This window comes from Dendrobates tinctorius, unplaced genomic scaffold, assembly GCF_039654945.1.
Source record: "Dendrobates tinctorius isolate UK_male_01 unplaced genomic scaffold, ASM3965494v1 ptg000059l, whole genome shotgun sequence".
Lineage (NCBI taxonomy): Eukaryota > Metazoa > Chordata > Amphibia > Anura > Dendrobatidae > Dendrobates > Dendrobates tinctorius.
In genome coordinates, this window is record NW_027361727.1 from 13,454,931 (window position 1) to 13,468,347 (window position 13,417).

The window sequence follows — 13,417 nt, forward strand, 5'->3', positions numbered from 1 at the left end:
ATGTCGATTGTTGCCAGCGGTCCGGAGTCCGATGCCATTGTGCCTTTACCTGTACCTAGGCGTGCCACCTGGCACGTACCATGCTATGGACCTTGGCGTGCCCAAGCACGCACTTTGCACGTTTTGCTTGTTCTCACTTTTGCACTGAATGTTAACCTGAAGTTCTTAATGAAGACACCTTGCACTTACGTCTTGTCTTGCTTCCTGCTCGTCCTTGTCGCCAGACACTTGCATATATTGTTCCCTTGAGCCAGCCGTCTGGTCTCAGCAGTCGTGGTGGCTCACCCCCTTGGTCTTGCCCCTGACGCTCCCTGTATAGGGGGTGGTTTCTCACAAGGTAAGCTCGCCCTCGGTGGGTGGGTGCCACAACCCAGAGGGTCCACTCAAAAAATGGGCTCAGCAGAAGCTCAGTCCGTCACAGGCCCTAACAGTCCACTGATCTGTACATCATTGAAAATCTGTGGCTAGACCTCAAAATAACAGTGCATGCAAGATGACCCAGGAATCTCACAGAGCTGGAAAAATTTTCCAAGGATGAATGAATGAAAAACCCTTAAACAAAAACTAAAAGACTCTTCACTGGCTACAAAAAGTGCTTACAAGCTGTGATACTTTCAAAAGGGGGAGCTACTGGGTGCTAGCCATTCAGGGTGCACAAACTGTTACATCAGCCCATTTTTCTTTTTGCAGTTTTTAAAATGTAAAAGATGAAAATGTATATTTTTTACCTAAAATGCAAAGGAAATGCTTAATCTTTAACTTTAGGCCTTTTAGAGATCATTTCATCTTCAACTTGCTTAACTGTTCCACAATAACAGTAATCTTGACCAGGGGTGCCCAACCTTTTACATGCCACTGTACCCATTATGTGGGACAGTGTTAAATGCCTTGGCAACATACAAAATATACTATTTCTACAGCAACCCTTCTGCCCAGGTATCTTCTCACTTCTTAATAATTACAAATCAGACTATCACTTACTATATTTTTTTCTACCATGCACTTCTGTATATTATCCCTTACAAACCCCACAAACCATTTTCCCACAACTTACGTTAAGCCTATTAGTCTATAATTACCCAGGAAAGACATGAGGTCTAAGGGGTAAGGTTTCTCTTTGTGGAGAGTGACATACCAGCTCTGGCTTGTCAAGGTAAGGAGGCCTATTCGTCGTGCAATGCTCCTCTGGTAGGATCGCTACTACCAACAGGTGGCGCTATAGAGTTCAAGTCCTCTTTCTCTCTCTCTGAAGAGGCAATTTGCACTAGGAAAGACCTAAAACACTTTTTGAAAGTGGACACTACATTAGCTTTGCGATAATCGCTCTTTACACTACCACCGACTAGAGAGTCACTGAAAATTAACTACAGTGGCTTAATGATATCTGAGCTGAGTTCCTGAAGAACCCTTGGATGAGGCCCATCTGAGCCTGGGGCCTTCTTCACATTGATTTTAGATGTCGTATTGAGGATACTGGGATTAACTTCATCTGTCACACTTTTCTTTCTAAAGAATTCATTTGATAATTCTGCCTTCTCTTGATTCACAGTGACCAACTGCACGCTACCATTATTTAGGGGACCCACCTAGTTAGTTGTATGTAGTTATATGTTTAAAGAATTTCTTGGAATTTGTCCTGTTTTCCTTTTACCATCTGCCATTCATTTTGTATTTTATCTGATTGTATTACTTTTTTACAGATTCTAGTTAGCTTTTTGTAGTTTGTAAAGTCCAACCTGTCAGACTCATATTTAAAATGCCCTTTTTTGTCATTAAAGGGAACCTGTCAGCAGGATTGTGCTGAGTAACCTACAGACAGTGTCAGGTGATTATACTGATTAAAAGTGATACCTTAGTTGATGAAATCCATCTTGTGGTTGTTGTTTAATCTTTATCCCTCTGTCAGGCGCAATATAGATTCTCCTCAGTTCATGCGCAATGTGCCTGACAAGCACAGGTCAGAAAACCACCTATAGTAGCTACATATTTCAGTTTCAGGACTATAGAAGTAGTCAGTGACCTTCATAGGAATGTATTAAAAGAGATTACACCAAATCAGATGCAAAAAAAAACATTTATTAACCATAAACTTATTAAAACTAAAAGTACCACTTTTCGGTAGTACCGCCAAATAGGCTCCAGTTATCTTTACTTAACTATTGCTTAACCCCTTCACGACCTATGACGCCTACGTAGGCGTCATGAAAAGCAGTGCCCAAACGACCTATGACGCCTACGTAGGCGTCATGCTATAAATAGCCCCGCTGCGGGTCGGGTGACCGGGGTCACTGAAAGGTCACCCGACCCGCACACAAAGGACCCTTCAGAGTTAACACCTGGGGGTGTGGCTTAGCCCCCACGTGCCTACGATCGCTCTGATTGGCTGTTAAAAGTGAAACTGCCAATCAGAGCGATTGTAATATTTCACCAATGAAAATTGGTGAAATATTACAATCCAGCCATGGCCGATGCTGAAATAGCATCGGACATGGCTGGACACCGAGACCCGACCCCCCCCCACACCGACTGACGGCACCGATCGGCTGCCGCCACCTTCTGACGGCACTGATCGGCAGCCGCCGTCATGATCTGCCCCCCCGCCTTCCCTCCGCCCCCCCAGCCCTCCGATCATCCCCTCTCACCCTCCGATCACCCCCTCACCCTCCTTTGTGCCTCCGATCTCCCGCTATCCGTCCCGGTGTCCTGCCGTCCAGCGTCATGGGCGCCGCCATCTTGCAAGATGGCGGGCGCATGCGCAGTGCGCCGAATCGAATCTGCAACGCTGCAGATTCATTCATTTATTTTGATCACTATGATAAACTTTCATAGTGATCAAAATAAATAAAAAGTAAATCACCGCCCCCCTTATCACCCCCATAGGTAGGGACAAATAATAAAATATATATTTTTTTTTTTTCCATTAGGGTTAGGTCCAGGGCTAGGGTTAGGGCTAGGGTTAGGGCTAGGGTTAGGGTTAGGGTTAGGGTTGGACTAGGGGTTAGGGTTGGACTAGGGGTTGGGGTTGGACTAGGGGTTAGGGTTGGACTAAGGGTTAGGGTTGGACTAAGGGTTAGGGTTGAATTTAGGGTTAGGGTTGAATTTAGGGTTGGGGTTGGGATTACGGTTAGGCTTGTGGTTAGGGTTAGAGTTGGGATTTCGTTAGGGGTGTGTTGGGATTAGGGTTGTGGTTAGGGTTATGATTAGGGTTGGGATTAGGGTTAGGGGTGTGTTGGCGTTAGGGTTGGAGATAAAATTGAGGGGTTTCCACTGTTTAGGCACATCAGGGGCTCTCCAAACGCGACATGGAGCCACCATTTATTCCAGCCAATTTTGCGTTCAAAAAGTCAAACGGTGCTCCCTCCATTTCGAGCCCCGACGTGTGCCCAAACAGTGGTGTACCCCCACTTATGGGGTATCCGGGTACTCAGGAAAAATTGCACAACAACTTTGGGGGTCTAATTTCTCCTGTTGCCCTTGGGAAAATAAAAAAATGGGCTAAAATAATTATTTTTGTGGAAAAAAAAGATTTTTTATTTTCACGGTTCTGCGTTATAAACTTCTGTGAAGCACTTGGGGGTTCAACGTGCTCACCACACATCTAGATAAGTTCCTTGGGGGGGTCTAGTTTCCAAAATGGGGTCACTTATAATAATAATAATAAATTTTATTTTTATAGCGCCGACATATTCCGCAGCACTTTACATTTCAGGGGGGATTTGTACAGACAATAGACATTACAGCATAACAATAATCACATACAGTAGATTATAACAAATAACAAGAGGAGTGAGGGCCCTGCTCGCAAGCTTACAGTCTATGAGTTGTGGGGGGTTTCCACTGTTTAGGTACATCAGGGGCTCTGCAAACGTAACATGACGCCCACAGACCATTCCATCAAGTCGGCATTTCAAAACGTCACTACTTCCATTCCGAGCCCCAACGTGTCCCCGAACAGTGGTCCCCCCATATATGGGGTACCAGCGTACTCAGGACAAACTGGACAACAACTTTTGGGGTCCAATTTATCCTGTTACCCTTGTGAAAATAAAAAATAGTGGGCTAAAAATCACTTTTTGAGGAAAAAAAAATATTTTTTTATTTTCACAGCTCTGCGTTATAAACTTCTGTGAAGCACTTGGGGGTTCAACGTGCTCACCACACATCTAGATAAGTTTCTTGGGGGGTCTAGTTTCCAAAATGGGGTCACTTGTGGGGGGTTTCCACTGTTTAGGTACATCAGGGGCTCTGCAAACGTAACATGACGCCCACAGACCATTCCATCAAGTCGGCATTTCAAAGCGTCACTACTTCCCTTCCGAGCCCCAACGTGTGCCCAAACAGTGGTCCCCCCCATATATGGGGTACCAGCGTACTCAGGACAAACTGGACAACAACTTTTGGGGTCCAATTTATCCTGCTACCCTTGTGAAAATAAATAATAGTGGGCTAAAAATCACTTTTTGAGGAAAAAAAAATATTTTTTTATTTTCACAGCTCTGCGTTATAAACTTCTGTGAAGCACTTGGGGGTTCAAAGTGCTGACCTCACATCTAGATTAGTTCCTTAGGTGATATAGTTTCCAAAATGGGGTCACTTGTGGGGGGTTTCCACTGTTTAGGTACATCAGGGGCTCTGCAAATGTAGCATGACGCCCACAGACCATTCCATCAAGTCTTCATTTCAAAGCGTCACTACTTCCCTTCCGAGCCCCAACGTGTGCCCAAACAGTGGTCCCCCCCACTTATGGGGTACCAGCGTACTCAGGACATACTGGACAACAACTTTTGGGGTCCAATTTATCCTGTTACCCTTGTGAAAATAAAAAATAGTGGACTAAAAATAATTTTTTGAGGAAAAAAAAATATTTTTTTATTTTCACGGCTCTGCGTTATAAACTTCTGTGAAGCACTTGGGGGTTCAAAGTGCTCACCACACATCTATATTAGTTTCTTGGGTGATCTAGTTTCCAAAATGGGGTCATTTGTGGGGGGTTTCCACTGTTTAGGTACATCAGGGGCTCTGCAATCATAACATGACGCCCACAGACCATTCCATCAAGTCGGCATTTCAAAACGTCACTACTTACCTTCTGAGCCCCAACGTGTGCCCAAACAGTGGTCCCCCCCACATATGTGGTACCAGCATACTCAGGACAAGCTGGACAACAACTTTTGGGGTCCAATTTATCCTGTTACCTTTGTGAAAATAAAAAATAGCAGGCTAAAAATTTATTTTTTGAGGGAAAAAAAATATTTTTATTTTAACGGCTCTGCGTTATAAACTTCTGTGTAGCACCTGGGGGTTCAAAGTGCTCACTATGCATCTAGATAAGTTCCTTAGGGGGTCTAGTTTCCAAAATGGGGTCATTTGTGGGGGAGCTCCAAAGTTTACGCACACAGGGGCTCTGCAAACACAACATGGTGTCCGCTAACGATTGGAGCTAATTTTCCATTCAAAAAGTCAAATGACGCTCCTTCCCTTCTGAGTCATGCCGTGCGCTCAAACAGTGGTTTTCCCCCACATATGGGGTACCAGTGTACTCAGGACAAACTGGACAACAACTTTTGGGGTCCAATTTATCCTGTTACCCTTGGGAAAATAAAAAATAGCGGGCTAAATAATCATTTTTGAGGAAAAAAAATTATTATTTTATTTTCACTGCTCTGCGTTATAAACTTCTGTGAAGCACTTGGGGGTTCAAAGTGCTCACCACACATCTAGATAAGTTCCTTCAGGGGTCTAGTTTCCAAAATGGGGTCACTTGTGGGGGAGCTCCAATGTTTAGGCACACAGGGGCTCTCCAAATGCGACATGGTGTCCGCTAACGACACATGGCGCTCCTTCCCTTCCGGGCCTTGCGGTGCGCCCAAACAGTGGTTTATGACCACATATGAGATATTGATGTACTCAGGAGAAATTGCACAACAAATTTTAGGATCCATTTTATCCTGTTGCCCATGTGAAAATGAAAAAACTGAGGCCAAATAAAATTTTTGTGAAAAAAAAAAAGTTTTGTTTTTTTTTACAGATCAATTTGTGAAGCACCTGGGGGTTCAAAGTGCATACTATGCATCTAGATAAGTTCCTTGGAGGGTCTAGTTTCCAAAATGGGCTCACTTGTGGGGGAGCTCCAATGTTTAGGCACACAGGTACTCTTAAAACAAGACATGGCAACCGCTAAACATTCAAGCATATTTTACATTCAAAAAGTAAAATGGCGCTCCTTGCCTTCTGAGCCCTGCCGTGCGCCCAAACAGTGGTTTATGACCACATATGAGGTATCAGTGTACTCAGGAGAAATTGCCCAACAAATTTTAGGATACATTTTATCCTGTTACCCATGTGAAAATGAAAAAACTGATGCTAAAATAAAATTTTGGTTGGAAAAATTAAAATGTCCATTTTTTCATTCCATGTTGCTTTAGTTCCTGTGAAGCACCTGAAGGGTTAATAATCTTCTTGAATGTAGTTTTGAGTAGCTTGAGGGGTGCAGTTTTTAGAATGGTGACACTTTTGGGTATTTTCTGCCATATAGACCCCTCAAAGTGACTTCAAATGTGAGGTGGTCCCTAAAAAAAATGGTTTTGTAAATTTTGTTGTAAAAATGAGAAATTGCTGGTCAACTTTTAACCCTTATAACTTCCTAACGAAAAAAAATGTTGTTTCCAAAATTGTGCTGATGTAAAGTAGACATGTGGGAAATGTTATTTGTTAACTATTTTGTGTCACATAACTCTCTGGTTTAACAGAATAAAAATTCAAAATTTGAAAATTGCAAAATTTTCAAAATTTTCGCCAAATTTCCATTTTTTTCACAAATAAACGCAAAAATTATTGACCTAAATATACCACTATCATGAAGCCCAATATGTCACGAAAAAACAATCTTGGAATCGCTAGGATGCGTTGAAGCGTTCCTGAGTTATTACCTCATAAAGGGACATTGGTCAGAATTGCAAAAAATGGCCAGGTTATTAAGGTCAAAATAGGCTGGGTCATGAAGGGGTTAAATATAAAATTATGGAAAAAAACTTAAAGGATATTGCACTTAGATGTTACTTAATTATTTTCTACTCATCTTCAGTGGTTTCAATTGCAGCAGAAGCAGCACAGGTACACTTAGAAAAGCAAGGCTGGCAGACGAAAGTTGCATGGGAAAGGCAGATTGATTCTTTACATATTTTGCAGTCATATTTAGAAAGCCTTCTGAAACCAGATACAAATGAGCAGGTAGTACAACTGCGTCTTTTAGAAGGTGGTAGAGTCGGTGTTTGTTCTGGAACGTCCTTGGGACGATATCTCTTCAACCGGTGTTGCAGGGCAAGGGGCATTCCAACCGTCTTTGTACTTCTTAGGCTTAGCTCTCCACTCACCAGTTCATTAGCCAAATGTTTTAGGTACATTCTCCTGCGCATTTGTTTAAGTTCATTACCGAGGTAAATTACTTGTGAGTTGATGCCACCCACATTCAGCATTGTAAAGAAGCCGGTCATAACCTTTTCGTTCTGTCCGGGTACTTCGATCATCGAAACGGAGGCAACGGATCAGGACTTTGAATCGTTTCAGATTCATCACAAGGCTGAATTTTTCGATGCCATCACCGTCTGTCCCCCACAGCTCCTCCAAACTTTGCCTATTTGCTCTGAAAGCACCAGCTAGGTATAACAAGCCAATAAATGCCTTGAGTTCAATCACATCAGTGTTTTTGATGTCCCTCTCTCTGGAGAATTGCTCTTTGATTGTGTCAATATACTGGTTAGTGAACCGAACAATAGTTTCCAACATGCTATCTGTAATTAGATTACTCCAACATTCCACTGCAGTTTTAGCTTTTCTAGCACTTCCAATAACTCCAGGAAGGTGTGTAATAATATTGTGGGATTCTCTGCGCTGTTTGTTCTTGGGTGCCTTTTTGTTCCACTTTGTATTTTTATCTTTGCCCAAATAATAAGCTAGATCTGTGTCTGTTTCCTCTGTATCAGTGTCATCACCATCCTGCTCTGTTCCAGAATCAGTGTTACATTCTGCTACCTCATCTTCAGATGAAATGTCACTAGATTCCTCTAAATCCTCAGTTACTGCTGGTTCTTCCTCATCATCTTCTAACAAAAAAATCTTCATTTCTTCTAAATGAAGGGGTTTAGATGAATCATACTGTTTTCTGGCCATTGCAGCAGAAAATCTGAAGCAAGAGAGAAAGAGTATGTGTTAGGGCGCAATGTGCCTTAGAAGCCACCCTCCTTTTGTCTAAGAAAACAGTACTTATGTACACTAACTTAGCATTAATCCTTCATAAAACAAGCTAAATACACAATCGTGATGAATAAAAAAAGATAATACTAACCTTTCAATTTGTGTTGAAATCAGGCGCAATGTGCCTGAGAAGCCAAAGTGTTGATATCTGCTCACTAGAAGGTCTGCTGAGTCACTGTGATATCAGGTTTCACAGAGCCTGTAGAGTCAGGAGATAACTAGGAGGGGTGGGGTTTTCTGATAAGTGGGCAAGGAGAGAGAAGTGAAACTAATTACTGTGTGCCTGTCAGATCTATTGCGCCTGACGGAGGGTGTAGTTTTCCGTTAATGAGATTCTCGTGCTCCGGGCGGGCCTGTGGGCAGGGCTTTATGTGATGCTCTGCCTACGTATTCATCTGTATGGCTTATGACATCTCACTGAACCCTCAGTGACCTGCCCCCTATTTTGCATACTGAATACAATATGGTTTGAGAAAAAAAAATCACATTCATCAGGCACGTGCCTGCGCTGCAGCATGATACAGGGGATAATATGCATATTTTCTTTTTATATGCACATACTGTTTTGTTTAAAAAAAAATTGTTTTCAAACAAAATGGCACCAGCGACTACGCCTGTCCGTAGCATCTATCATGTTCCGTGGCAGAGAAAATAAAAATTAGGCTTCATGAAGATGGCTTGGGCCACACCTATGCAGTAGCATCACCGGCTCCATGTTGATGGAGCCTAATTTTGTTTCTAATAATAATAATCTTATTTATATAGCGCCAACATATTCCGCAGCACTTTACAATTCAAATGGTGCCAGCACCTGTGCAGTACCATCTATCACAACTGCTCTGGTGCCGTGGGTGCCATCCTGATGAAGCTTTTTTTTCTGTCAAATTGGCACCGGCGGTACCACCAGAGAAGTAGCATCTATCTACGTGCCCACAGGCCACCCTGCAGCACAAGCATGTTCCTCGTCCTAGAGACACAGAGAGAGACAAACTGTTTGTACTTCAGGGCGGGCCTGTGGTCAGCTCTTTCCTTGGTTTCTCTGGCTAAGAGCAGCAAGATAAGACTCTGCCTATAGTCCCACCCCGGAGCACGGGCATATCATTAGCTGAAAACACTCATTTCACAAGAACCACAAGAGACGAATTTCATCACCCCAGGTATCATTTTAAACAGTTTAACAGTGGCAACCTGACAGTGTCTGTAGTTTACTTAGCAAAATCCTACTGACAGGCTTGCTTTAATCTTTACATCAGCTTCTGCAGTCCTCTCATGTACTTACTTGACAATGTGAGCATAATTTTCATTCTCCAGATTTTCTCAGCTAATTCATGATTAAAGAATTTTTGAAATGTTGCTAAATGTTTGTGCAATTCTCCTTCTATGTCCTAGTGTAGTACATAACTGTATTTCTTTTCTTTGTTTTTGCATGATTAAAGACTAACATGCAACATTTTAAAGCTTATTGAAAGTATTGTGTAACATTTTAGTCAAAGATGGTACAAACAAAGCAGTAGGTAAAAAAAATAGCACCTTTAAATTTGCACTAAATTCATCAAACATTGTGAACAATTTTGATGAATTTGGCACCAAATCCACCAGCATAAAAAGATACAAAATAAAAAAACTGATTGATGAATCAGAGTCCCATGTTATCAATCTGGGCTTGAAAAAGTCTGCCTAATACCCAAAATGTTGTCTTCTTTTGTGATTGTATTTGTCTCTACTTTCATGCACATCTATTGGATTCCACTTTATGACCTAAGTCACATAGGGACCTTATATAAAGAGGGTGTTCCCAGGTTACTTAAATCCTCATCTTGACTGCAGGTTCACCAATCCTAATAGGGCAGAAGATTGTCTCTCATTAGATGAACAGCCACTATGGGGCAGCACGTGAAACCATGTACGCATGTGAAACCATGTACACAGATGGTCAAAATTGTTGGTACCCTTTGTGTAATGTCAGAAAAACCCACAATGGTCACAGAAATAACTTGAATCTGACAAAAGTAATAATAAATTAAAAATCTATGAAAATGAGCAAATGAAAGTCAGACATTGCTTTTCAGCCATGCTTCCACAGAATTTAAAAAAAATAAGACTCATGAAATAGGCCTGGACAGAAATGTTGGTACCCTTAACTTAATATTTTGTTGCACAACCTTTTGAGGCAAGCACTGCAATCAAATAATTCCTCTAACTTTCAATGAAACTTCTGCACCTCTCGACAGGTATTTTGGCCCACTCCTCAAGAGCAAACTGCTCCAGTTGTCTCGTGTTTGAAGGTTGCCTTTTCCAGACGGCATGTTTCAGATCTTTCCAAAGATACTCACTAGGATTTAGGTCAGGGCTCATAGAAGGCCACTTCAGAATAGTCCTATGTTTTCCTCTTAGCCATTCTTGGGTGCTTTTAGCTGTGTGTTTTGGGTCATTATCCAGTTGCAAGACCCATGACCTGCGACTGAGACCACACTTTGTGACACTGGACAGCACATTTCTCTCTAGAATCCCTTGATAGTCTTGAGATTTCATTGTACCCTGCACAGATTTTTGACGCCCTGTGCCAGATGCAGCAAAGCAACACCAAAACATAACAGAGCCTCCTCCATGTTTCACAGTAGGGACAGTGTTCTTTTCTTGATATGCTTCATTTTTCCATCTTTGAACATAGAACTGATATGCCTTGCCAAAAAGCTCTATTTTTGTTTCATCTGTCCATAGGACATTCTCCCAGAACCTTTGTGGCTTGTCAACATGTAGTTTGGTAAATTCCAGTCTGGCTTTTTTATGATTTTTTTTCAGCAATGGTGTTCTCCTTGGTCGGCTCCCATGAAGTCCACTTTGGCTCATACAAGGACGGATGGTGCGATCTGACACTGATGTTTCTTAAGCTTGAAGTTCACCTTTAATCTGATTAGAAGTTTTTCTGGGCTCTTTTTTAGCATTCGTATTATCCATCTCTTTGATTTGTCATCAATTTTCCTCCTGTGGCCACGTCCAGGGAGGTTGGCTACAGTCCCATGGAGCTTAAATTTCTGAATATGTGCAACTGTAGTCACAGGAGCATCAAGCTGCTCGGAGATGGCCTTATAACTTTTACCTTTAACATGTTTCTCTATAAGTTTTCTTTCTAATCTCCTGAGACAACTCTTTCCTTCGCTTCCTCTGGTCCATGTTGAGTGTGATACACACCAGGTCACCAAACAGCACAGTGAGTATCTGTGGCCCTCTATACAGGCCCACTCACTGATTCCAAGACTGTAAACACCTGTGATGCTAATTAGTGGACACACTTTGATTTAACATGTCCCTTTTGTCACATTATTTTCAAAAGTACTGTCATTTGTGTCCAGGCCTATTTCATGAGTTTTATTTTTGTTTTAAATTCTGTGGAAGCATGGCTGAAAAGCAGTGTCTGACTTTCATTTGTTCATTTTCATAGATTTTTTATTTATTATTACTTTTGTCAGATTCAAATTATTTCTGTCACCATTGTGGGTTTTTCTGGCATTAAACAAGGGGGACCAACAATTTTGACCAGGTGTGTATAACCTATTCTAAATACAAAAAATGTGGCATTATAGAATAGGACCCCACAATAACCAGAAAAAGCCTAAATAGTCAAATCAAATTATCTTTATTTTATTTTTCAGGTAGGAGGCTTTGATGGAACAATTTTTTTAAGAAGTGCAGAGGCTTACAACCCTGTTGACAACACTTGGCGTGAGGTGCCAGGCATGGACATACCACGTAGCAACTTTGGAATGGCAGTAATGGATGACCTTCTTTTTGTTATAGGTGGAAACATTGGACTTACCACCACATTCATTGTTGAATGCTATGATGAAACAGCAAATAAGTGGTTTGATGTCCATGGTATGAATATCTACCGCAGAGACTTAAGTTGTTGTGTGGTCCCTGGCCTCATCAATGTCCGAGACTATGCAGCCTGCCGAGACATCGACTCCAGAGATGAGGTCAAAGCGTCCTCCTCTATGGGTTTACTACCAGTATGATGTGTTATTTTTAACACATTTACATACAAAACAAGCAAGCATTATCCACCAGACCAGCAAATAATAAAAGTTCAACAAACTTAACTGAAATAGTATTTCTACTGCAGTTCATTATCCGGATAATGTTAAACACAAACATCTGAGATGGGTAATGGGATGACTGGTAAATTTTAGCCTGGGAGGCATGCAGCAGTATTAGCATGAGGATGCATCCATGCATGTCAGGGCCAGACTGGGACTGAAAATCAGCCCTGGCACACAAGCCAAAGCAGCCCACATTCAAATCAATTAAATAGGAGTGTTTCTTCTATGCAACCTTTTCTGTACAGTTTGTGGGTGAGAACACTAAGGGAGTTAAATAGGTGAAAAATTACAATATATGTCCCTCCTTGTCTTTAAAAGTTGGGAGATACGGCATTCTATGACTGCACATATGCCCCGTGACCCTGCTGACATTTTTGGTTTTGAGAAGAAAAAAAAAATTGCAGCATGCTACGAGTGGCTCCCAAATCAGATCATGCGCACCGATACAAGTCTATGGGTGCTTGTGACATATCAGACTACAGTCTGATCTAAGCGGATACAGAGAATGGAGAAGATGGAATAATGTAGATTCTCAGTCTCCTCCGCACCTGTGATACCGTTATCTTTTATGTGAGAGATTCAGATCACAGTATCCTGATACTGATCAAACTCTGATCAGAATGTGAACAATGTCATTACCATAATCGATCCGATTCTCTGTCATCAATCATGTGAACGAGTCCTTAATGATATCACCACATAAAGAAAAAATTATAGGGATGGTCCATCTACTAAAAATGGCCAGTCCTCCAGCCAGTCCTGCACCAGAAGCTTATTTGGCCCAAAAGATCTGATTTATATAGGGACTGATTGTCCGGCACTGATAGAAATCAGATATTCTTGGCGAAATAAGCTCCTGGTGCAAAACTGGCTGGAGGACCTTGAGAAAATACAATTCTCATCAGCAGGGCTGCCACTAGGATTTTCGGGGCCCCATACTGGCAAAATTTTTGGGGCCCCCTTGAGACTCTGCCCAGGCTCCACCCCAGCCCCGCTTCCACCTTTCGAACTGTCCACAGTCCCACCACTCTCTCTTGTAAAAACCACTTCTCACCTATCACACA

The 13,417-nt window shown here is 42.0% G+C and overlaps 1 protein-coding gene across 1 annotated transcript in view; it reads left to right on the forward strand.

Annotated features, from left to right (window-relative positions):
- Nucleotides 1-12,341, forward strand: part of LOC141092351 (kelch-like protein 10) — a 28,948-nt gene extending 16,607 nt beyond the window's left edge. Inside the window, exon 5 of the mRNA XM_073578416.1 lies at nucleotides 11,907-12,341. Coding sequence (XP_073434517.1) covers nucleotides 11,907-12,269 — 363 coding nt within the window. The 3' untranslated portion in view covers nucleotides 12,270-12,341. The remainder of the gene's footprint in view (nucleotides 1-11,906) is intronic.
- Nucleotides 12,342-13,417: the final 1,076 nt, after the last annotated feature.